At 37.5% G+C, this 25,164-nt stretch overlaps 1 protein-coding gene across 3 annotated transcripts; it reads right to left on the minus strand.

The window, feature by feature from the left end:
- Nucleotides 1-22: 22 nt before the first annotated feature.
- On the minus strand, nucleotides 23-23,851 carry LOC131330732 (uncharacterized). 3 transcript variants are annotated; one of them, XM_058364414.1, is made up of 15 exons: nucleotides 23,444-23,472; nucleotides 19,221-19,300; nucleotides 18,106-18,651; nucleotides 16,425-17,594; nucleotides 15,539-15,866; nucleotides 13,612-13,867; nucleotides 12,700-12,916; nucleotides 12,227-12,579; nucleotides 11,547-12,083; nucleotides 8,602-9,793; nucleotides 7,744-8,091; nucleotides 6,953-7,190; nucleotides 2,809-5,489; nucleotides 2,501-2,712; nucleotides 23-637 (listed from the first exon to the last, which is right to left on the minus strand). In XM_058364414.1, exons 2-15 carry the CDS (start codon nucleotides 19,272-19,274, stop codon nucleotides 304-306), a joined length of 8,466 nt encoding a protein of 2,821 aa, XP_058220397.1. In that variant the 5' UTR covers nucleotides 19,275-19,300; nucleotides 23,444-23,472; the 3' UTR covers nucleotides 23-303. The 3 variants fall into 3 exon arrangements, with proteins under 3 accessions (XP_058220397.1, XP_058220396.1, XP_058220398.1); XM_058364413.1 differs by lacking the exon at nucleotides 19,221-19,300 and having other exon boundaries at nucleotides 23,444-23,851; XM_058364415.1 differs by lacking the exons at nucleotides 19,221-19,300; nucleotides 23,444-23,472 and adding an exon at nucleotides 20,444-20,523.
- Between the last annotated feature and the right edge of the window lie 1,313 nt (nucleotides 23,852-25,164).

Raw genomic sequence — 25,164 nt, forward strand, 5'->3', positions numbered from 1 at the left:
AAGAAAGAGCACGGCATGGTAACTGCAAAAGTGCACCGGTCAAAACTCCATCTGCTGCATCACTAGTTCACTTCCAGCAATCTTATTATAGAAACATCAGAGTGCAAAAGAACGCACAATACTACCCAAGAATTTTTACCTCATTATGTTTGCACCCCTTAGATTGAAATACTTCCAGCACAACTATTGAGCAGAATAAAAAAGTATTCAAAGAACTACAGATTGCTGGCATTATACCCCAACACCAAAATAAGAGATTGATTATATACCCAACCTTTGAACCACCACAGAAAGTATGTCTACCTATTTTTTCTTTCGGCCTCCTTTCCCATTTTTACCCTTTTTGGAGTTGTTATTTCCCTTCCTCTTGTTGGCTTGAGCGTCTTGACCACTGTTCCGTGCTCCTGAAACAGTAGCCTCCACAGCCTTGCCTTTACCAGATTTGCTTGTTTCCTCGACCTTCTTGTGATTGCCTTCGTTTTCTGACAATTTATTAGTCTCTGACGCCACTATGTTAGAATTTGTATCATTTGGCATGAACAGCTGGTTCAACAAAGTTTCCAGCTCTGGCCTCTTTGTGTGAAAACTCTTCAAAAGTGAGGTAATCATTGAAATGTTTCTCTTTACTTCACTGTCACTGAAGATCAATAAACACAATCCGGTTAATTCAGTATTCCCCTAAAATAATGAAGCAGACATGCATGAATTAGGCATTTGGTCCATAAAAATTGTTTGCAAGATTTACCTAATTCCACCCACGAGATATGACAGTCGAAGATTACCATTTGCACTTACTTTACCATTAGGGGTTCTCAAGAACAATATTATTATAGGCAAAAAAAAAAACTATTGACTGGTTATATTGTTCGACCATACAACAAACCTAACTGCTGAGATATAAAACAATAATACTTCCCAATTACAGCACCAAAATGCAGGTTCATACATCAATCACATCTTGTGTTCCAACCGGAATCGAAAACTAGGGGGAAATGAATGATCTGATACACGCACTGAAGCAAATTAGTTTTTTTTAATATCAGTCTATTGCCAAATATCAAAAACATACTCTCTTAACTGGTGCCTATTTCAAATAACTTTACTAAGAAACCAAATACAAAGCGTATACAGTACTATGTAGGCGTATACGATATGGCCATGAGCATACAAGTAAACCCAAGCCTTAACAACTGTAAAGGGTATTCCGGTAAAGTTTTTGTTTTTGTTTTGAAACATCTGGAAACTATAGACAAAGACATTGATAAATCTAGGGCTGCACACAGTCTATACCGAATCGGATTCCTATGAATCCAATCTTAATCAGCGAGTCACAGTTTTTAGAAGATGTAATCCTTGTCCGGACCAAAAGTCTCACGGTTCCGTTCCAATTCGCTCTGTGAGTCACGTTTGGTTCCTTTTTAATCCACGGATTACATCAACCAAATCCTTCATGACCTTTAATTTTAAATACTTGATTCCGTATTCCAAAACGTAATAACCTGATTAGAGTAAACACTTAGATATCAGATTCCGCAAGTTCTAGTATTCTACATCCAAGTGCTACTTTGATTTCAGATTCACAAGTCACACGTTCTAAGCGTATATATTGTATGTAATGGAGGAGTACTGCCAAGCATTCACAGGTTCTAAGCATATGCATATAACATCAAGTATTCCACATTCCAAACTTCCAACTATCCAAGCAAAAAAAACCATCAAAGTATTATCCAAGCATTACATCTAAGCAACCAAATTCGAGCATTATCCAAGGGTTACACACACACAGATATATATATAATACTACATAAAATTATATTTACTTACTATGTATTACATATATGCATATTTTTTATTTTTTAACTATCTAATTGTCCGGTTTGGTTAATTCACGGTTTTGAAATGAAAATCCAATTCTAATCTGTATCTCACGGTTTTCTAATTTTTTGAATTTGTGTTCGGACCGGTGTCACGGTTCATCTGATTTTTTTGTGCAGCCCTAGATAAATCTTGTCTTTTCTAAAAGAATGCTTACACTTCAAGTTGTCAGAGCTTGTGAAACACAAAAAACGGGGTTTCCGAGTTTTTATAACACGTTTTCACTATCTCCTCCCTCCCCACCACCTTTAGCTATCCCCCTAGCATTGGAATCCCTCCAGCCACGACCTACAGATTCCGGCGAAATCATCTGGCAACCACCTATAATTGTCAAAGGTAACCTTCAGCCACATCCAGTGACACCTCCGATTCCCTCACATCCTTCCACCTCCTCAAGCAGCTGGCGACCACCTCTTGAAGCTTTCTCACCTCCGCCTTCCACGTTTGTGACAATCCCCACGTTGTGCGGACAAACTAACTCTCTGTGGCAACCTTTCCAGTTACCTCACTTGATTTAAAACAAGAAGTTGACTCATGTGCGCCAAATACATTTCATTCTTTATTTCTAGCCAAGAAATATTTCTTACTTTTTGTTAACAGGAAATTGAAATAGATTTGAACACACCTCACATTCAGCGCAGAAGATAGCTGCTTAAATTCATCAACCATGTTTTCAAGCGCTGAAAAAAGGTCGGTGGGGGTGAGCAGCGCATTACAACCCTCCTTTGGCTTGGGAACAGGGGTTCCATCTTCGTTAAATTCTGTCTTATCTTTGTTAAATTCCATCTTTTCAGTCAGTGCAGCAGTTACGAGGTTTATAACTTTCTCTACCTCCACCTGAAAGTCATACAACGAAATAAAAAGGAATACACTACATCATTATCCAATAATATTCGATTGTATGAAATCTAATAGCAAGTAATTTTGCATTACCTTTATCGTTGAGACACCAGACAAAAAATTCTGTAAATCTCCATGTCCTATGTTATCTACAGCCTTCAATGCATCAGATATTTTCCCAAAGAGCCCAGATATCATTTGCCGGTTGCCTTCACTTGTATTCTGATTTTCCACATTCTGATCTGTGAGGGATGTTGAGTTTGAAAATGGAGCCTTGGAAATCTTCTCTTTCTCAATGTTTGAAGAAAGTTCTTTTCCACAAGAATTGGTTGCATCCACCTCGACAGATACAGATACAGTTTGATCTAGAGGGGCTTTGTTGTCCGTCTGAAACAATACTTCCATAATGTCCTCTCTCCTGTGGGTAACTCTCAAGTCCACGAAAATGGCATGAGGACATATAAATTTGGAACAATTTTCTCCCAAGCTCACTATAACAAGAGGATCCTCAATCTTCATGAATGCTTCAGCAAGCAAAGTCAAGTTCACATACTTCCTTTTTTTCCTGAAGACATCATAGAATTCCCTAGGGAGCCACGATGTAATATCATTCCTCGCCAGTACCTCAAAAAGAAAATTGTAATACTTCCCACAGTTCACGCAGAGCAAGCAGAGCATGACAACCAGCCTCAACAACAGCAACGGATAGTAGGACTTGAAATTGAGATCCGATTTTCCAATCCACTCTATTGTATCTTGCTTACAGTCAAGGACCTCTTTGATGATGTTTACCACAAAGTTAAAAATGCCGCTGGTGGGAAATCGCTTCGCATTTGCAACATCAGCACTTTGTTTGGCATGTGGTTGCTCACAAATTAGCCACTCCACAAATGAAGATTTTGTGGTGAAAAGGAACCCTTGGAAGGAGTAAGCCAATATCAAAAGCCTCTCAACAAGATACACGAAACAAGTGGGTGATATATAGTCCCGTTGTCTCCAATGGACGTTATAAGCATCTTCCAAAGCTCTCTGAAACTTATATACAGAAGAGACCTCTCTTGGAACCTCAGATGAAATGCCTGATGTGGATTCCTGCAAAAATTCAGATTTCGCATTCCCATTTAGGGCATCAACGAATTCTTTCCACAGTGAATTTGAGTCAAACCTCTCAGAAATTTTCTTGTAAACTTCTTCAGTCGGCTTTCCGGAACCAAGCCATATCATCACTACCCTCCCAATTTGCCCATAGGTTAGCTCATCCGTGAAGCTAATATTGTCAACAATAACCTCTTCAAGTAAATTACAGGAAACTGCACTGCCCCTCAGAGAAGTCATATCCTTGGTCAATGATTTCCGCCACTCTGAAGGAAAAGCAATGTTGAAATATGCTGCAGTAGAGAGCTTGCGAAAATTTTGCAACTTCTGAGTATCTTGTTTTTTACAATCAAGATATTTGGATCCCAGAAGACTCTCTGTCACCTCAAATATGTACACAAGAGTCATGCTTTGGCAGAAATCAGAAATGGAGTTCTTGCTTGAGAACTTACGAAGTGCTTCAAGGGTTTCCAACACCCGTAGACCAACAGAAAGCAATTCTGATCGCCAATGATTCCTAGCAGCATAAACAAAATGGCGAGCTTCAATGGAAACAAAATTTCCGCTCCTCTGAAGAAAGCGGTACTTAATTTCTCTCACCCAAACAGCATCAGAGTTCAAAATAACAAATTTCATATTCACGTTGTCCAATTGCCTCACATCAAAATAATTCAAACAAAAGTCACCATAGTTCAAATGGTCATCATTAACGGCCTGGGTTTCAAGACAAGTAAGGTACTCAAAGATATTTTCAACCTCCTGTTTCCATAGATTCCAAAAGCAAACCAGGGTTCCCACTGAAATCTGATTATGCAAAACATTTTCTTCTGAATGCGTAATCAGATCGGCTGGTAGTTCATCCTCCCACACATACGTTAATTCACTTGAATGAAGATGAACATCAAGAATTCTTCTAGTGCATAAGATTTTGCCCCTGAGGCTTTTATTACGACGTGAAGCATTTAAATACTGGTTCAATACGAACAAGTTCATTTCTTCAGTTGATAAAATGCTAACCTCGGTGCAGACAAACTCATAAAAGAGATCTGACTTGTTTTTCGCAAATGACTTGGCTTTCTCGAAAATCTCACTCTCTTGTGGAAAATGCTTTAGAGGCAAACCTTTGCTTCCCGATACCCACAAAGATTTGGAAAAGACATGCCATAAGATACGCATGGATGCTTCATCGAAGCGTCCAGCTTTTGCTAGCAAATCAGCCTCACGTAGAGTATCTCCTCTCAACTTTGCTATCTCTGCAGCTTCCGAAAAGTTTCCAAATTCTTCTTCAACCATTAAAAGCTCGTCAAGGCAACCCACACGCGTCAAGAAGTTGCGCCTTGAAGCCATCGAGTTAAAAGATCTAACAAATTTCATCATGAATTTATTATCCTTAAGCTCATAAGAGTGCATTGCACAACTCTCAAGGAACTGTTGTTCAATTCTGTCAATTTCGCTACTTGTTTTAGACATGACATTATCTCTCGGGGCATGCTCTTTCCAGAATTGGATGTATTCCAAACCCATGTCATGTAATTTTCCCTTCGTGCAAGCTGACAAGCACTCTGAAAAGTGTTTTCCCCTAGCATAAACTTCAGCTGCCTTCTCATGACAACCTGCCATAGAGAAACATTCCCCAGCTTTTTTTAGCTCAGATTCCCCACACTTTTCATAAATTCTTCCTGCAATAACAAAAAGAAATGAGCTGGATGTCAGATTAAATTAATTCGAAAAGAGTTTTAAGCTTAAATTGGAAAGCTCGAGACTTAGAAGAAAGAAACTACAGAATGAAAACGAGATGAAGACAACAAACTACAACAAGCATATTGATGCTACAAATTGTCTTAACAGAATTCAGCATAAGAATAAGATGAGTGTGCTTCTTTCGGAGAGCCCAGTTATGTCTCCAGAGTCCAGGATCTCTTTTGGGTAACACATTAGAAGAATCTACATTAACCCAATCTCAACTCAACCATTACCAAGTGTATCAACCCCCTCTCCACAGGATTTGAACTCACATCCTCATTGCACCAAATTGCAGATATACAATTGCTAGGTCGTCAACTGTCCAGTTGTAGAATTCTAGGCTTATTCTACACTACTTCCACTAAAATGAGCCAAATGAAAAGAAAATCCATCTTCTGTCAAACCAAGTAATTGATTCACACTTGCATACATGCCCAATACAGCAACAAAGAAACTTGGAGAACTAAATCCATTCAAACATTCAGTCCAACTATATTATTGTGCATTACTTCAACAAAAACAAAATTCAGAGCATACATTTTTTCAGAAGAATAAAGTGAGAACTGAGAAGCATTTATGTCAACAGAGCGCATGCCTTTGTGTGACATATTTATCCACAATCAAGTAAGTTGTCAGATCCACTCCGTTCCCCGCCCTTTTTGGGTTGGAGTTTTGTTTTTTTTTTTAGGGATTGAATTGGATACGGAGGCAAAAATTAAAAAATTCCGGGGATCGGATTGAAGGCAGTTCCACGTACCGCTGCCGATCCCCACCCCGTATTTTACTATATATATTTAATATAGTGTTTGCATACCTTATAATTATTCGTAAAAATATAAAAATCTATATATGCAAGTCATTCCCAGAACGACTCGACATTGTTTTCGATTAGCAACTCCATCACCACCTCGAGCATCAAACCCCAATTGTACAGTTTCTCGATCAAATCCGGAAAGTTGATAATCAAAGTATTGGGGCTCTTCGCCATGTATCCGGTTGGCTGGAATTTGTCGTAATGAAAAGTTTTACTTTTTAATTTTTTTAAGGTAAATTTCGGGTTGGGCCGGGGATCAAGATTGGAAGTGATTTCCTGTTTGGGAAATGGGGAAGAAATGGAGGCAAATATGGGGTTCAGGGATCAAAGGCAGGGATGGTCAAATCCGTCCCCGATCCACCCCATTCCCAACCCTACCTTAATCCGACTTGTCAATACCAGATTAGTTCTTGGTAGTTGGACAATTGCAAACTAGTACAATTTGTTCCCAACTACAAGGAAGAAATATTTAACGAAAAATGAAAAATCTTGAGGGCACTTTAACTTCTCTAGCATTAAAAGCAAAAACTGTTAACAATATTTTGTACGTGACACAAGCCTCCTTGAGAAGAGGCAAAACATCACCTGCTCTTTTATACTCCCCCAGTTCGTAAAAGCATTGGGCAGCAGATTCAGCATCACCAATGGAATCATATATGTCAGCAGCTTCCCTTAGGGCATTGCGAGCCCCTTCAGGATTTGAACCACGCATATGGTCTGCAGAAGCTCTGCAGCAAGCAGCGCTAGCCCTTTTCTCCCACAATCTGTCTTTTGCCCTTTCAAAGCACATCTTTGCCATCACATAGTTATTCTCGTAGAATAGCTGAAGAACAAGCATTCATAAAACCCGTAAGAGAAATCGAAAGGTGCTTCAGGAAAAAGAGAAAAGCAAAAAAGAGGCATAACAACAGAGCAGCAGGATAATTGCAAGAGCAACAAAAAAACGATAATGATCATAACGATACTCCTGTCCGTCCCTTTTCTGTAGTAAATTTCTTAACTTTTGGTTGTCCCATATGTTGGTATTGAGTTCTTGAACAATTGAACGCGTCAACATCTCCTTCCAACACCATAGGGAATTATCTTTTGAAATTGATGAACTCCTCCAGAGCGGGATAAACAAAAATATGGAAAAGTTCAAACTTTATAAGGGGAAGCTACAAAATTTACAAAAAAATGTAATAACTATGTCCCTTTTTTTTTCTTTTGCTAACTCAGTACCGGGCTAATTTTCTGTCTTTTTAAAACGTTGGACTCCCTAGAAATTAGAATGAACTAATAAAGATGGACATTTAATAACAACAGCAATAATGGTAAGAGACACTAGTACTGATCACATTAGTAGCAGCAGAAACATTGGGAGGGATCAACCAGACCTTGATACCCCTTTGCTTCCACTCCTGGGGGCTACTTGCAACTTGCATTGCTTGTGCAAGTGAATCATCCAACTGTTTTACTTGCACAAGGCCCTTCTTTTTCCAATAGTCAAACATGGGCTTGGAGAGGTCCTCCATATTTTCACAAATCCATAATCTTTGCCTTGTACGAGTAATTGCCACATAGAGTTGCTTCAGTTCAGAACACAGGACATTGTGTCTTGCCTCATTGAAACTGGAAAAGGAAGTTCCAGGATCCAGCAAATCTTGTTCTTTCATGAACTCGTATATTACTCTCCACTGATTTTTCAGTGGTGATGAGCCAAAAAAGTTGTACAACAATACATCCTACAAATGATAAGAATTAACTCAGTAATTATATAAAAAGAAAGAATACAGTCTCTGACGTATTACTTGGATGTGGAACAACAGACTCTTTGGCTCAAAAGAGAAATTTTAGATGGCACAATATGTGCCATTTAGCCTTTTGTTTTCACCATGCCAAACTGGTCATTCTGTTGTATAAACATCTTAATAACCATTAGCCAACAGCGGAATGATTTGGAATGATAAGAAAGGGCTACTTTATTCCTTCAGTGCAATAGGGATATCCTTATCTTGTCTTTTCGACATTGGAAAAGTTAAGGATAAAAAATTGGATTTGGTATGATGTTTCGCTGTTTCAGTTGGCTAACAATTGGAATTTCGGTTACATTTCGAATACGTAACCGGAACATAGTTAAAATGTCAATAGAATTTGGAAATGCATGAATAAGTACCTGTTGGATAGTCCAAATTGGTGCCAATTCAAAATTCATGAGACAAAAATATATAAAACCATTAACAGCAAACACATACCTGAAACTCTAAACCCTTGCACTCCACAACAGTCAAAACAAGAGCTTGCTTTCCAACATGTTCGGATACATCCTGCCTGGCAGAATCATCCCGTACTAATATCACCTGCTCAGCACCAAAACCGACTATGTCCCCATTTCCGTTTCCCCTCTTTCCGAAAATAGTTATAATTGCATTTTCATCATTGCCAGATTCAAGAAGAATTGGAGCCTCACCATAGAGAAGAGTTGTCTCAGGTTCCAAAATATCAACAGCGTGATGAAAGAACCGGTAAAGAAGGTCAATTACGCTCTGTGCTAATCTAAGAACACCGTCATGAGTACGAAAATTCTGTTTAAGGTTGCGAACTTTCGACAAAAGTCCTTTATCATTTCTTTCAGAAGACCCATCACCTCTTGATTCCATTATGAACTCTCTGTAGAATAGATTTCTTATATCTTCAAACCTAAAATCAATTCCTCTAGCAATAGTTTGCGCTGTATCACCAGCAAAAACAAAGCCTTCCTCCACATTTCGGCAAATATATTTGAAAAGTGCAATTTGTCTCACTGACAAATCCTGCACTTCATCAACATATACGAAATCCATTTTGTCACCTTCAAATCTTTCATTCCTTAGTCGATAATGAATATCGTTCACGAAATCGGCCAAATCAAAATCACCATTATCCTTTTTCATTTTTTCGTAATCTTGACAGATAGAGTATATCCTCTCTCTCCTTTCCCTACTCAAAGTGGACCCCCGACACTCAGACAAGATAACATAATCCTCCTGACGGATTTTACCTTCATGGGTCTCCCCCACTCCCAATCCACCCTTTATATGAGACATTATCTCAGTGAAGACCCTAGAAGGATCAAGCTTCTTTGTTTTCTGGCAATTGAAATGGGGCCAATAAAAGGAACAAAACCTCTCGTAGTTGACCTCCTTTATTCTTAAAAAAGTTTCCAAAGCTACGGATCTTGAACCTATAGTTCCACACTTAGAATACTCCCAAGCATCAAGGAACCTCTCAAAGTATGAATTTCCCATTGTCCCATCAAGCATCATTAGGAACTTGTGAAATGTAATTACAAGGGGATATTTGCTAGGGGAAATGTCAACAAAGGAATCAGGGATATCCTTAAAATGAGCTGGATCATCCACCCCGATTGAACTGTTTTCTCCAGAGAAATTCCCCCCACAAGCAAACCTATGCGTAAAACTTGGCTTAGGGTTAGATAACAATTGTCATCATGCAAATAATGAGAAACAGCGCAAAGGCCTTCAAAACGGAAAAAAAATCCTCTAAATGTTTCTAGAAGTACACAAAGCATACTTGTCGGGAAAAAAATTAACAGGTCATTGTCCATTTGAACACACAACTAACCTTTACGGTAATATTTACCAATTTCTTGCCACGAATATAAATAATGTTGAGAGTTGGGAACAGGCAGATGCAGTACAAAAAATAAATTACCTACCAAATAGCAAACTACACTAGTAAAAAGTATCCTCAGAATTGTAACTTCTGGTACATGTACTAAAAGCGTTAGCAAGTATGGGTATCTATAGTCCAATCTTCTGGTGAATGGTTCCTTTGCTCAACATATTTGGTTAAAAAAGCATGTTTAGGATAAAGCCCAAAGACTGTTGGAACATAGAACCACATAAAACATGTCTTCGATGACAAAGGCAAAACATAATCCTCATGATAGATATCAAATAACTAACGAACATTGGAGAGTTCACTGCTCATTTAGGAAAACTTATCTTAAGAATTGATCAAGGTAACAAAATCCAAGTCTATAATGAAAATAAGGGAAGAAGTAGTAGTTGTGCTCTATGTAGCACCATATGGACACGCGACACAATACCAACACTTCGACATGTAAATCTCCAAAATTTAGAGGACACGACTCGTTGGGGACACACTTGCTTTAATTACAATCAAAATTCCTTATATCCTATTTTCCAAATTTATTAGTACAACCTTGACAAAGTATTTCAACAAAAATGTTTTATTGCTTACATGTTTCTTTAAATTCAATTAACCATCAACTATTACACTAAAAGAAAACCCCCGGGTGTCCATAGAGCATCCTGAGAGTGTCCATGCAGTATCCTAAAGTGTTCTAGTGTGCCCGGAGAGTCCAAATCTAAAAGTGGGAGAGAAAAATGTAAGATGCTTCTGATTTGAGTGTTGAACATGTGTCTGGAGAGTGTCAGAGAGTGCTGGTGTCTGCCAACAGTCCAACACCAGTTCGTGACCTCCGGCCAAGGGTACATGCTACAGAGATTCTGTTATTTCTTTGTTGCTTTCCAACAGAATCCAAAAAGGGGAGATGCATCCAAATTTTGAACTGCCATTCCTCGAGTGCTCCAATTACAGTGTATGGTTGATTGGTTTATTAGCTAAAATCAACATGATATATACTTACACTGCCGAGTAACATGTAACAATGGCAAATGTCCTAGGTGTCACTTATTCAGGAATTCGATGAACAAGCGGTGCATATTTTTTATTAATAGAAGCAAGATGTGAAATATGTCACGACTCCAACGTAAACAACTACTGAAGACTGTCTCTTTTATCCATTAGAGATGTAAACCTTATAAACTCTAGAATAACCATCCCAAGACGACCAAACCCGTATGACTTGTAAGCTATTTGAATTAAAGAACTCAGTTTTGTCTCACTAAGCAGTCCTTTCAACAATCAGATCTACCAGCAAACCCAAACCAAAGAAAAGAACCAAAAAAATAAAATGGGAAGACATTATCTTTGATGCAACCTCCAAAAATGCTTGAACAATCAACTTGATGAAGTGACAAAAAACCAAATAGGATGCTGTAACGCTTTAGTTAGCTAATCACCAAATTTCAACTTGGTTAGTAAAATATAGTAATTGCAAGCCTAAATACAATACAACTTTTTCAAATAATCTTGTAAGCAACTTGCGTACCTTTTCAGGTTGGTCACATTTTGTTTGATAGCGTAGCATAGCTTTGGACTAACTGTCACAAAAAGTTGGCGTAAGACACTTCCCTTGGTCTCCAAAATGCACTCACCAACATCATTCTTTTGGCTTGTTTCTATACTGGTATTGGTCCCTGCTCCACAAAGTCCTTTAGATGCAAAATGGTGTTGTTGCTCCTTCTGAAACAATTTTGTGGTCAAAACTGTAGTTTTTCCAGTTCCCGACCTTCCAAGTATAAAGGTGCTTTTTTGGAACCGAATAATCTCTAACTCCTCATCTGATACTTCAAATGGTAGGTCCAGTTCTCCACCAGTGTCATCGGATAGCAAGTGGTTCACCATACCAGATGACAAAGAGTAGAATTTCATCAATGACAAGCTTTCGCTCACCTTTGAGTTCTCAAAATAACTTCGACCATCAATAAGACCATCAATTGACTCATTGTGAAGCACATGGTTGCAAAGACTCTTAAACCGGGGAATATCAAAAGATGGCCCCCAACTCATCGGAACTTCTTTATCACTAAACACAAATAGATACATTAAACAAGTAAATTACTTGAACTCCATTGCAAATATATAAGTACTGTCAACATATGCACAAATATATAAGGCAGATCCAAATGGAAACAAACATTATTGATCCACTGAATGAAAGGAACATACCCATCACAGAGTTTCTGGTTGCAGAAATTGATAAAATCATCAGAGTACATAGCAAACATTCCATCAAGGCGTTTAGCCAATTTCGAGATCTCGTCCAACGGCAATATATCCCAAACCTTTAAAACTTGGATGTACATCGAGTCCTTTATTATGTCTATAGAGCAAACAATATAGAGCCCTTCAACCTTAAATTGTTTCAAGATCTGCGAAGAGCTCTCACAATTTGAGTTCACATTCTTCTTTTTTGGTCTCCAACCGCATGAAAGCTTCAATAATAGTTGGATGACTGACTTTTTTATGCGGGTTGATTTCAGCTTTTGAAATGACTTTCTGAAGTTATCACTGAAGGATACCTGGGGATGGGCAATGATAATGAGATAAACATTAATCCGAACTCTGACCGAGCTTAAGTCTAAAATCCAATGATTTTATAGAAATGAAGGGACATCATTTAACCACCAGAAGATCTATACCTTCCACTTGGCATTCTTAAAAAGTATACTATCTTCGTTCAACAAATCATCAAGCTGATCAAGATCTTTCTTGGCATCTATTATGGTTTTGGCCATATCGCTATCCTCATCAGCACCAAAGAACAATTGACGATGCCTAGCGTCACGGACTAATGCTTCCCAGATGGATTCACTACTGGCTAGCGTCCTTTCATTTCCCACGATCCAAAGACAATGCCTATACAGGAATCAAAGCCACAAACATTCATCACCTACATAGCAACAATGGTTAAAGCATCCAACTCAAAACCAATTGACAATGAGTGGAGAGGCTGCCAGGCTCATATACTAGGTTTGGAGGTTATATTTAACCAACATGGGACAAGCTCTAACACTTCCACGCACATGCGACCCCTGACTCGCACGTAGTGAGGTAAACAAACGATTCAACACTTACGATAACCATCATTTTCAACGACAAACAAAGGGGGAACGAACCATCAACAACAAAGAGTCTTGTCCAAAAGCCTCCGAAAACCAAACTCTAATACCATGTTAAAGCATCCAACTCAAAACCAATTGGCAATGATTGGAAAGGCTGCCTAGGCTCATATACTAGGTTTGGAGGTTATATTTAACCAAAGTGGGACAAGCTCTAACAACAACAATAATAACTCACCGTATTTCTGCTGTGGCTCTTCTATAGTGGCTTTTTAAATACTGGAAAATGTGTCAGTCTGTTTGCCAGAGCTTCTGCTTTTGGCTTATAGGTCAAAACAACTTTATAAAGCTGGAAAAAAAAAAAAGGTTTTTTGGGATGCTCAATTTGGTGATTTTTGACTTGTGCTTTTAAACATGCATCTTTTACCACAAGTAAAGGTTGCAAAAAACACCAACATAGTAATCTTAGGAGAGAAATCTATAAATCCATACCGAGCTCTGGTCAATGCAACATTAACTCTTTGACGACTGGAAAGGAACCCAACAGATCCACCATGATTAGACCTTACTGTCGATATTATTATGATGTCTTCCTCTCCGCCTTGAAACCCATCAATTGACTTCACCTTCACAGTGAATCCATCAAGATTCTCAAATTTTCGTCCAAGTTTATCAAGGATAGCCACAACTTGAGCAGCGTAGGGAGATATCACGCCAACACTAATCTTCTTTTTGGAGACATTCCATTCTGTGTACAGCAGCATCGTCCAATACAGGAAGCACAACCAAAAGTAAAGTAAATAGTATGAAATAGCACATGCAAACAACAAAGAAATTCTACATTTCAAAACCAACAAAATGTTACCTATCATTGACATCCCATGGAATCTCTACTTTTTTTGTGTTTGAGAAGAATTATACCTCAAGTTCGATATTGAGGAAAATTTTGATATGTCACGTGGACGCCAAGTAACAACCTCAGGGGGTCATCAGGTAATTCGCCCAAATGATATTGAGTAAAATTGGCTATTGGTGGGAAAGAATTTCAAAAATATCTACGTGTCATTAACACTAGGGTCTAATGTTCTAAAAGTCGCTAGGCGCTAGTCGGGTGGTCGGCCACCTTCGAGTGATTAATCGGATTAATCAGTGCATATTAATTAGTAATCAGCGATTTATCGTTAGTCGACCTAATCGGATAGGCCCCGCCAACGATTAATTCCTTATTTTAGAACACTGCTAAGGTCCATCCCAAAGATACACAGCCGTGTCTCTTTAAGTCTCAATGTTTTCATGCACAACATTTAGGAAAAGGAAACCTCAAAAGAAAATAAATAAGAAAACAACTTTAGACATACCTTGAGCCACATGTAGGGCTGCAAACGAACTCAAGACTCGACTCGGTAAAAGCTCATTCGAGCTTGACTCGAGACGTAAATAAACAAGCTCAAGCTCAAATTCTAGGCTCGTTTCATTATCCAGCCGAGCACAAGCCAGTAGAGGATCAGCTCGAGTTGGCTCACAAGCCAAGACGTAGTAGACTTTTTATGCTAATTACCCACAATTAGCATTAGCATTTTGATACCTTGATGCAAAATCCTTTAAAAAAAACATATTACATATTATTATTCTAAAATTGAGATTATTTTCTTGTAGAGTATAGGAAAAAAGAAAGATATTTACCTTCACAATCAAAATATTTTTGGTTGTATTAGGCCTATGCGAGGATATATTTACGTTTTCCATTGGCCCATTAAAGCTCGTGAACAAGCTCGAACTCGAGTCAAGCCAAGGACCACTTGGCTCGAGCTTGACTCATTAAGTTTTCACTGAGCTCGAGCTCGGGTTCATTGAAAACTTAATAAACAACCTTGAGCACAATAAAGCTCGGCTTGGCTCGGCTTGTTTGCAACCCTAGGCCCATGACATTCCCCGGTTTACTTCTAGACCCTAGTGAAGCATCAATTTATTGTTTTTCCTCATGCCCAGTAACATTATTCTGACAGCAGTACTTCAATAGTTGATACTTTTTGTATTTTTATCAGCAGTTGGTTAAACTCGACCTATTAACTTGAGGACAAATGTTCGTACCCAGACTACCCCTCCTAGAGCCCCATTAATTAATACTTAATTTGGTGTGCTTCATGGCAGGCAACAAAATGTAATTTTTATATAATAGATAAGGTGCCAAGGGGGTAAAAACTACTGAAGCTACAAGCTTTTTTTATCAGCTAGACCTATCCCTCATACTAGTGCAAATTCCAAACTGACATTTAAGCAGAAACTAAAGCTTCAGAAGATCAACACATTAACATCAGCAAGAAGATAACTGATGAGATAAAGACATACCATCTTCATGAATCATAGTGCATATCACCCAACGTAAAGATTGTAATACAGGTGACATAAGTTGACATACCTTTATATAAATTCTGCAATATCTTCACAACCACAGCCACCTCAACCATATTTCGTCTGCTATGTTCAGCATCATCTTTTTCTTCTTTGCCACCAATAACATTAATGAAAGAATAGGGACCAAACATTGACCCTTGAAGATACTGCCTTCCGTAACTTTTCCTTTTCACATGTGGAGAGTCCAAGATTTGGGTGAAATAGAACGTTGAATTTGGAAAGGAACTTATTGAAGGATGCATCCTGTACTGCATGTTAAGAAGGTGCTTCGGATGACCCAACAAACTCAATCTTTCAAACAAGCTTCTTCCAAATCCAGCTTCAATACAGACCTATCAAACAACAGAGCATATGTTCAATGTATAGAAAATGCTACAAAAAAAATGCGGTAGAAAAACAAAATAGAACACAGATAGAAAAACAAAATAGAACACAGAAAAGTTTTATGGAAAAACTATACAAGAATTCTCTTCTGCTCAAGGCTATGTTTGGCTGGTGTGGAAAGAGAAAAACATAGAGAAGAAGAGAAGAAAAGAAAAGACGTTAATGAGAAATTCCACGCAAGGTGTTTATTTCTCTTCACTTATAATGTTCCAAATGAAAAGTTAAATAAATTTAAATGACAAAAGGTTATCATTTTTTATTTTACAAGAAAAAGGAAAGAAACTAATAAACAGCTCAAATTAACGAAGACAAAAGGAGCTAAGAAAAAGAAAGGAAATTTTCAAAATGAGAAGGAAATAAATTCACTTACCTTCTCTCTCACAACTAAAAAACCAAACAAGCGAAGAAGAAATTCTAATTTTCCTTCTTTTCAATTTCTTTCCTTAGTTCCAAAAATATCCTAAGTTTTGTGGCGTAATATGACTAATAAAATAGCATTTACTTACATCACTAGTAACCATCGCTGGTAGTTGGCACTCATCACCAACAAGAATAACATGACCTAGACCGGATAGTTGAAGAGGTATGGTTGATTCACATTCCTTCAATTGTGCTGCTTCATCAATGACAAGCAAATTCAGTGGTTCCATTTTCACTGAATGGAGCTTATAGGAACTTGAGGCAGTACAGAAAATCAAGGATGCCATTCGGAAACAGAAGTCCCTAATTGAACCTGAGTTCATGGCACTTGGCAGTTCAAGGCCTTCAATCGAAAGTCGAAGGGTTTTTAGAACAGAAATGCACTTTCTCCTTGTATCCCCAAAAGATTCATAAATATCATCACTTGCATTATCATGAGAAAAGATTTCCTCGAGTTCCTCAGAAACCAAATTGTTTTGAAACAACAATGATTCCAAATGACCAAGAAAGTGAATGAGAATTTCCATGTTTTGGAGATTATGTACCAAAAGGAATCTCCTTGGTAAATGTGTACATAATCTAAATACACATTGTCTCAGGGATGAGGCATTGACTTTAAATCTGTCTCTCACAAAATCAAGAAATGAATTGAATTCTGCCTTTGTACCTTCACCTTGATCAATGTGTTCTTTTTCTTTGATCATTCTTTGGTTTTCGATGAAAACCTGGTATTGAGAAACACAGTCTTCAAGAAAATCTACCATGGCTGTTAAACAATGCCTCCAACCAGTCAGTGGTCCTAAACACTCTGCGAGCCTTTCAACACGATAATCTAGGTAGATATCCTGAATTTCAGAATCAACTTTCAGCCGCTCCTTGTTCCCAAACAAGAGAATATCACCCAAAGGACAAAAGAAAGTCTCCTCTTCTGATTCAGCTTCAGAGGACTCCCTTACCAACTTTAAAACCCTAGAAGCAACCTCCTTTATAGCTATATTTGTAGGAGCACAAATAAGCGTCCTGCAGTTCATCCTTAAAAGGGTACAAAGCAACACACTAACTGTTTTCGTCTTCCCCGTCCCTGGTGGCCCCCATATAAGTTCCACGGTAGACTTGTGGCTACACTTAATTCCATGAAGAGAAGCCAAGATCGCCTCTCCTTGTGATTCATTCAGCTTAGATAAAAGGTTCCTAACAACTGTATCAGTCAAATGGCTCTTCTTATAAGCACTACAATGTTTGCAATCCTCTTGAACCTGTATTTCAGACTCAAAAGATCAGTATGAACCAACTAAAAGTCCCATAGACATTTCACTAATAACTAATGAAAAGAGAATGAAGAAAACAATGATGTTAAAAACTACAAATCCAAGAAAGGATACAAAATGAAAATTACAATTGTAGTGAAGCAAAGATCAAGGTTTCCATAGACAAGGCCACATGTGTGCTAAAAGGGATTTACTACTATCTCTTAATGACAAGTAGGCACCTTTTTGGACTTCTCTATACTTCTATCTGATTTTGTGTACCCAGCAACCCAGTGGAAGATTTCCATGATAAATTCATCAGTTCTACCTTTCTGATTTCTAACACGAATACATTGTCTTAAAATTTATCAGAAATACAATCAGTATAAAAAAATTATTGAGACATTATTTGGTAGAACCTGCATGAATTAACCACGTTCAACTATCCACATGCTGCAATATATGAGTACATATTAATGGCTTAGTATCCACTAAGTAGAAAACTAAATGCAATTCTTACCGAAGAATCGGCACAAAGAACTTCCTTGATGATCTTGAGATTCCTTAACATGCGTAGTGCATTCCATACTCTTTTGTTAGTTGTTATATTCATCAAGAAAACGACAAAGAGCGATTCCCTCAACCCATTTTTCACTTCAATGTCTCTCGACGCTATGACTTTAAAATGGGTAGATGAACTATCGCCTTCATTCTCCTCCTCGGTGATGCTAGTGACAGATGCAAAAGTCCACATCCTTCCAACTCGTTGTAAATCAGACAGACTTTCAGGTTTTACATCAGAAATGACGAAAACATCCCCAGGCAAGGTTTTGTAAGGCTCCTTTCCAAGGTCATTAAATCTGTTCCTCCAGTAATCAACTTTAATGTCAAACAAAGATGATCCGTACGACTTGGACTCATTAAGGGAGATCACCTCAGCATAAGGTGCTTCATGAACACTATCCAAACTGGAAAACAATGCTGCTCGGGTTTCCTCCAATAAAGGGAAAACAAATGAACCAAGATAATGCTCCACCGATTCAAACGATTCAGGAATCTTCTCCACCTAAAACCGAAGCAATGAATGTTGGTTGCAAGTAATAGTTAAATCAAGTAACCTAAGAAAATGTACAACACCAAGTATGAAGCATGGGTTTATTGTGCAATAGGTCATAGCTGACAGGCCCATAGGCAATAGCAAATAGACCACATTAGGATAGCAAATTTTTTCACATGCATATAAAATAGTTAGTTTTCCAGTAAAGTACACTTTGATACCATGTAAAAGGCTTGAATTTCCGTTTGACCAAAAAAGAGAGGCTTGAATACGGTAATGTAAGCGCATGCGTATGACTACTGACTACAAATGGGAATGTAAACCATTTCTGAAACTGTTAAAGACTTGAATTATCGAGATTCTATTCAACTAAAGTTGATGTGTTTTGCAATTCAAAACATCCATTTCTATGTTCCATTCTGGAAACCTTAGCAAGAAGGAACAGAACTAGATTTGTGTGATATCTTATTTCTGTTCATATTCATTAAACGTACAAAACCTATTAATCACCAATATACAGGACAGCGATGGCAACAAAATGGATAAAATTACATGATTATACCGTATATTCTTCTTACCCTAGCTTCTTCCTTGTACACAAAGTTTAGAAGAAGAAACTCATTGTAGTTCATTTTGCAAGAAATTTCCACAGTATTCTCTGATCAATGAAACAGTATTTAGGATTACAATAGAAGTAATCTCTATCACAAAATCACTATACAACAGAAGACAACCGAAACCCCTACGTCTATCAAGTAGGAACCATCATGCAGTTTGAAAGCAACAGCACCACACAAACTACTGATTGCCGTGCCATAAAATCTTTACTTTCTCACAAAATTTAATAAAATCAACACATAAGCTTTTGATTTTCTCAACAGTTTAAGGGCATAAATGATACGTAACAATGGCCTGGAACATGAGTCACGTGACGCTTTCCCATGTTTGCTATGCATTTGAAGATGCCAGTTGAAAAGATAAGTCTATTGGACTGCCCATTTCTCATAGTAAGTGGAATGACCATTCCACTCCTTCAATAAATCATTATTTCTCTGAACAATATCTGATTCATTTGTAACTTTGACATGGATTGAGTAAACAAAATGCGCAGGATAACTAAAATTTAAGACCTATAACCTCTCTTTAATTCTCACTCACCTTCTAAATTTAAGAGTGCTTTTGTTTGTGTCGGAAATGATCATGGCTATTTTCCAATGAAGCCCGTTGGTTAGTCTGGATGACCAAAGTGGTACTGTGCCTTTGTACATGCATGGATGCTACAACTATAATCAACCACAAGGGAGCTATCCAGTTTCTAGATCGTGTTTTCTTCCTCTCAAATAATTATGCATAATACAACTATTCTTTTATGTCCCCAGGGGTGTATCATACTTAAATGCCTCAAATGTCTTTATAAGCAAAGGATTGTATAACAGTATCATGACATATTTTGCATTTATTTGCTTTACGAGATCAATCTTGGAATTGGTCTAAAACAATGATTTTTACGCCTTACCCATCAGCCTGCTCATTTTACACCATTGTCACTCCCAAGGATTCAATAAAAAAAATACCTACATGATATATAGCTTCACAATCAAGTACAAGTACTAACTAGCACTACTTTGAAAACTGAACAATGTAAGATGAAACTCAATGAAACAAACAATGATTTTTCGAGTCCAATGCACCGTGGAAACAAACTCAAATTATCCTTGGAAAACAAATTTATTGAAATTCATCATTTGGTATCTCTATCTTTGTTTCTTTTCACGTTTTAGCAACTTAGCATGACTGTTACCATGATGGATTTTGTGCCACGGATGTTTGCAATACCGAGCCCTTACAGATGTTTAGATAAAACAACACAGACCCCTGGTGTTACTTGCATGAAGTTGCATCCATGAATAATTACAATATTTGCATAATATCCACACTGAATCACCACATGCCACTTTTGCATATCTTTGAAATATATAGACTTCTCTCATTCAGCTTTTTTATCTTCGCGTTTGTTGATTTGCAATTGGCAGTGTATAGATTGTTAGTCTAGTTGGGGTATCTCTTCTTGTTTTTTTTGTTTCCAATAGTCATAAAGAAATGTTAAAAAAGTCACAGATTGAAGCATCCTATTTTAAGAAATCCTTCAAGATCAATTGTAAAATGATCTTTGACAATCTTTATCAAAAAAGGTTTAAATTTTTGTGTTTCTTTTACAACTTCTTGGCAAGATTATGCATTACAAACTTTGTGGTCTAGTAATAAAAGCTTAATTTAAGTATTATCTCTTTGTGATCATTATGAACAATTTGTCACAACTATGATCAAGTGAGTGCCCCAACTATGTTGAATTTTTGGGTCCGCCGTGGACTGGATGTGAGGGTGGGCGTAGAAAAGGTTGATATACATTGTTGAGCACATTTCCTTCTTAAGCTTTTACAATAATTGGTCACTTAACACCATATAACACATATAACTGGAGACAATACAATAAAAACTGAGGAGTTATTATTGATATCTGGGATGGCTTTTTACATCACTAAAACACAGCTTTTCTTTCCACAACATTCTTCTGGATTTAATTTTTTGAAATATCTTCATCACCAATCAAAGCATTGTAGCATACACTTGTATGTGATTTCGTTGGAATTTTCAAGACATCTCCCTATATCGAAATAAAGTGAAACCAAATTTTTTTGCTACAACTAAACCAGTGCCATGTGTGACCATATATATACACAGTGGTTTTCCTATCAGTCCTCCTGGATTTTAAACAAAATCCGCACCTCTCCTCTCAGCCGTTGGATTGTGTTTTCAATGGTCCGGATCTGCAGAAGGTTCATGATCGGTCACAATTAACTTTTCCCCGGAAAAGTTTTATTAAAATTTGGACCATTGAAAACACGATCCAACGGCTAAGTGGTGGTGCGGATTTTGTTTAAAATCCGAAAACCACTATATATATATATATATATAGTCATTTTCAAATAAGGAGGTCCTTCCATTCCTCTCATTTTCCGTTCGAATTTCGATGATCCGAGCCGCTCAATGTGTTCAAAACGTGATTTTAAGAGTACCCGCGAGAAATCAGCAAAAAAAATGACCGGGAAGGGCTTCATTCGAGCAGTTTTTATTTGAACCGTTCGATAAAAAACAAACAAAAACTGCTCGGATGAAGCCTTTCTGGTCATTTTTTTTTGGCTGATTTCTCGCGGGTACCCTTAAAATCACGTTCTGAACACATTGAGCGGCTTGGATCATCGAAATTCTATCGAAAAAGGGAGGTCCTTATTTTATTAAGTTAAGGTGGTCCTTAGGAGAAGGGGACTATATATATCACAGTTCCATGAACTACCATAACTAGTGAAGATTTCAAAAGCTAAAAGGGAAATTTGGTCCTTTACAGTTCCTACTAATGTACAATCAATTTCAACAATGCGTAAAGATGTCAAGTCAAAAGAGGCATAACATTCATCAGTTCAGATACATCAACAAATAATCTCAAATCAGATATCAACCAAGGAAAGGTTAAAAATGCCAACCTCCAAAGTCGTTCATAAACATTCGAAATAGAGTAAAAAAACCAAAGGACCTCGGCAGGAAATAGCTCGGCAAAGCCGGAGTAGGATAAGACAAACTATCATAATTAACCACGTTCTCCATCGAAAGAAACAACCAACTTTGTTACTCATTTACTCTCTCTCCCTCCCAATTTGTTTGCTTGTTACATGAAGTCGTGTCATTTTGACCTTAAAGACAAAGTATTTCCGAGAACATTTTTTCGAACTTTTCAACACCGTTCTGAGCGGTACAAAAAAAAAAAAATCGTGAAGTAATTTTTGGAGTTGAAAATGATACGTTCTCCCATAGGCGCAAACAAAATGGGACAGGGGTATCATGGTATATGTAAGGACCAAATTCCAAAGTCTTTTGCATTGGCAATTCCGCATGACAAAACACATATTTTATATCGAGTTGTAATTTTGTTATCTTTTTATAAGTTAGTGAGTCTGTATAGGATTAGAGTGGAAGTAATCATTATTATTTGAAATTGAGAGTGAGCATTCTGGATAAAAAAGAGGTCGGCTTCAACGAGACGAATTTTGGCGAAGACGGATCGATGGACGGATCAATCCGGTTATCAATCGGCACCTCCTGTTATTTTAAATGAAAAGCAACGTGACAAAGATATCCATATATGGACTTGTTAGTTCCTGTGCCTAGGTTGAAAGCACAGCCTTGTATAAAAAGAAAAGAACGTCAAAAGAAATGTGTGCAAGCCATATGCTACACATACGGGGCTAAGGGAAAGAAAAACGGGCGGCAGCAGTGGAAAAATAAATAGAATCAACAGCTTCTTCGAGAGCCATTCGAAAGGGAGATTTTGATTAGTAGGTTTGGAGGGCTTGTGGACTCAAGGCCGTTGGCGATTTGGGTGCAGTATACGTGTGACTCCGCAGGTGATACTTAGAACGTTACGAGAATTTACTACGTTTGGATAGGTATATCTATAACTGCACAATGATTATAGTGATTTGATTCATCACCGTGGTTTTTACCCATTCCAGAGTTTTCCACGTATATCCCTGTTTTGTGGGATTAATTGATTGCGTAGTTTTTGCTGGTATTATAACTTGGAAATTCATTTTCATACTGTTAAGATTTTTATGGATTATTAGGGGACCCTTATTTTTTATTATACAAATCAATAATCTATTCCCAAAAGGCTAGGGGGAAATTCTATATCTAAATGTCAGTGCACAGTGGAATGATAGGGAAAAAAAGGGGGCAAAAATGAAACCTCGTTCTTGTAGAGATTCTCATTGAGGATGTCTTGAAGAGACCATGAGAGCACCAAATCAGTAAAATCTAACTGAGACAACGCTTTCTTCTTATCTGACGAATCCCCGTTCGTCATCATAGTTTCCCGCCCTTTTCTACTAGATTTCTTTAGCTATAAGTGCTTATCTGCAATAACAACGGCAAGAAATCAAAAACCCATTCCGCATTGTTAAACCTCACCAAAGATGAAATGCTTAGAGAGAGAAGGGGGAAACAGAGGAGGGTCATAACATAGGCATGAGAGAGAGAGAGAGAGAGAGAGAGAGAGAGAGAGAGAGAAGTGGCCCAAGTGGGTTTTCTTAGTTATGAAGGAAGGAAGTGAAAAGGCCACAGGGGGAGGAAAGATGTACTAGGAATGTATCAGAACAATCACTTTGCCGAAAGCACAGCTTAAACAAGAGATTATTCTCTCTCCCCCTCTCTCTCTCTCCCTCCCTCTCTGTGTGTGTGCATGTACAGGATGATCTTGTAAAGTAGTGTTTCACAGGAGGAAAAAGCAATTCTCAAAGGGAATGCTAGGTACAAAAAAAATTTATCCCGAAAGTACTTCGAAAACAGCAATCAATGGTTGAGAATCATTTTGATGATTATGTCACACACATCAAAGTGAATCTCAACTACTAATTGATCTTTTCAAAGTACTTTCAGAATAAATTTTTTTTGTCCCTAACATTTCTGATTCCGAAAATCAAAATGTTAAAAGGGTGCTTTGGGAAAGGTCACAGGAAGAGAGAAGACCCAATAAAGACAAAAGTCTTCTCGTATCCCCTATTGATATTTGATGAAGAGATATACCTAGGAATCTGTCAGATCATTCACTTTGCCGAAATCACAGCTTGAACAAGAGAAATTCTCTTCCGGTTGGAATTTATTCCACATTGATTAATTATCTCTTTCAAAATTAATATATGAATCTAGACGGCTTCTGTACTCTTTATCAATTAATTTAAAATTGGATGCTTTGACACACTCTTTCTGCGCTCATACAGGATGATCTAGTAATACTCCGTAGTAGTGTTTCACCAGAGGGAAAAGCAATTCCGAAAATCAAAATGTTAAGGGTCCTTTGGAAAAGGTTGACAGGAAGAGAGCCAATGAAGAAGAAAAGTCTCATCGTATTCCCTAATGATGAGATGAAGAGACCCCATGGAGAATAAAGTCGGAGAACCACTGTGTATGTTTACTGTCGGTGTAAAATCTCATTTTTTTATTATCGTTTATTATGGATCTTATCAAGTGTTTATTATTGTGATCTGAACTATTCATATTTTAAAACTCGCAATATAGTATTGTCATGCAAAAAATCAGCTTGATCGGAAGTCGATAGATATATCAAATTTTGAATTTTCATTTATAAAATGGACGATCTAATTTCTATCAATAATAATAAAGATAAACTATCTATTTTATAAAGTAAAATTCAATTTTTTGATATTTCTATTGATGTCCGATCAAGTTTATTTTTTGCATGGATACACTATTATGTAGGATCTACAAGATGAATGGTTCAGATTAACAATAAACACACGGTAAAACCGAAAATGGTGGTGGTGAAAAAGTGAAATTTTACACTACCAGTGGAAAGAATTTATTCTCATAAAGTTGTCTCATCTTCCACTCTGCTAAGCTTGACTACAAGGACAACATTTTGCCTTTTCCGAAAGGGATTTGATTTTGGCA

Source organism: Rhododendron vialii, chromosome 6a (assembly GCF_030253575.1).
Source record: "Rhododendron vialii isolate Sample 1 chromosome 6a, ASM3025357v1".
Lineage (NCBI taxonomy): Eukaryota > Viridiplantae > Streptophyta > Magnoliopsida > Ericales > Ericaceae > Rhododendron > Rhododendron vialii.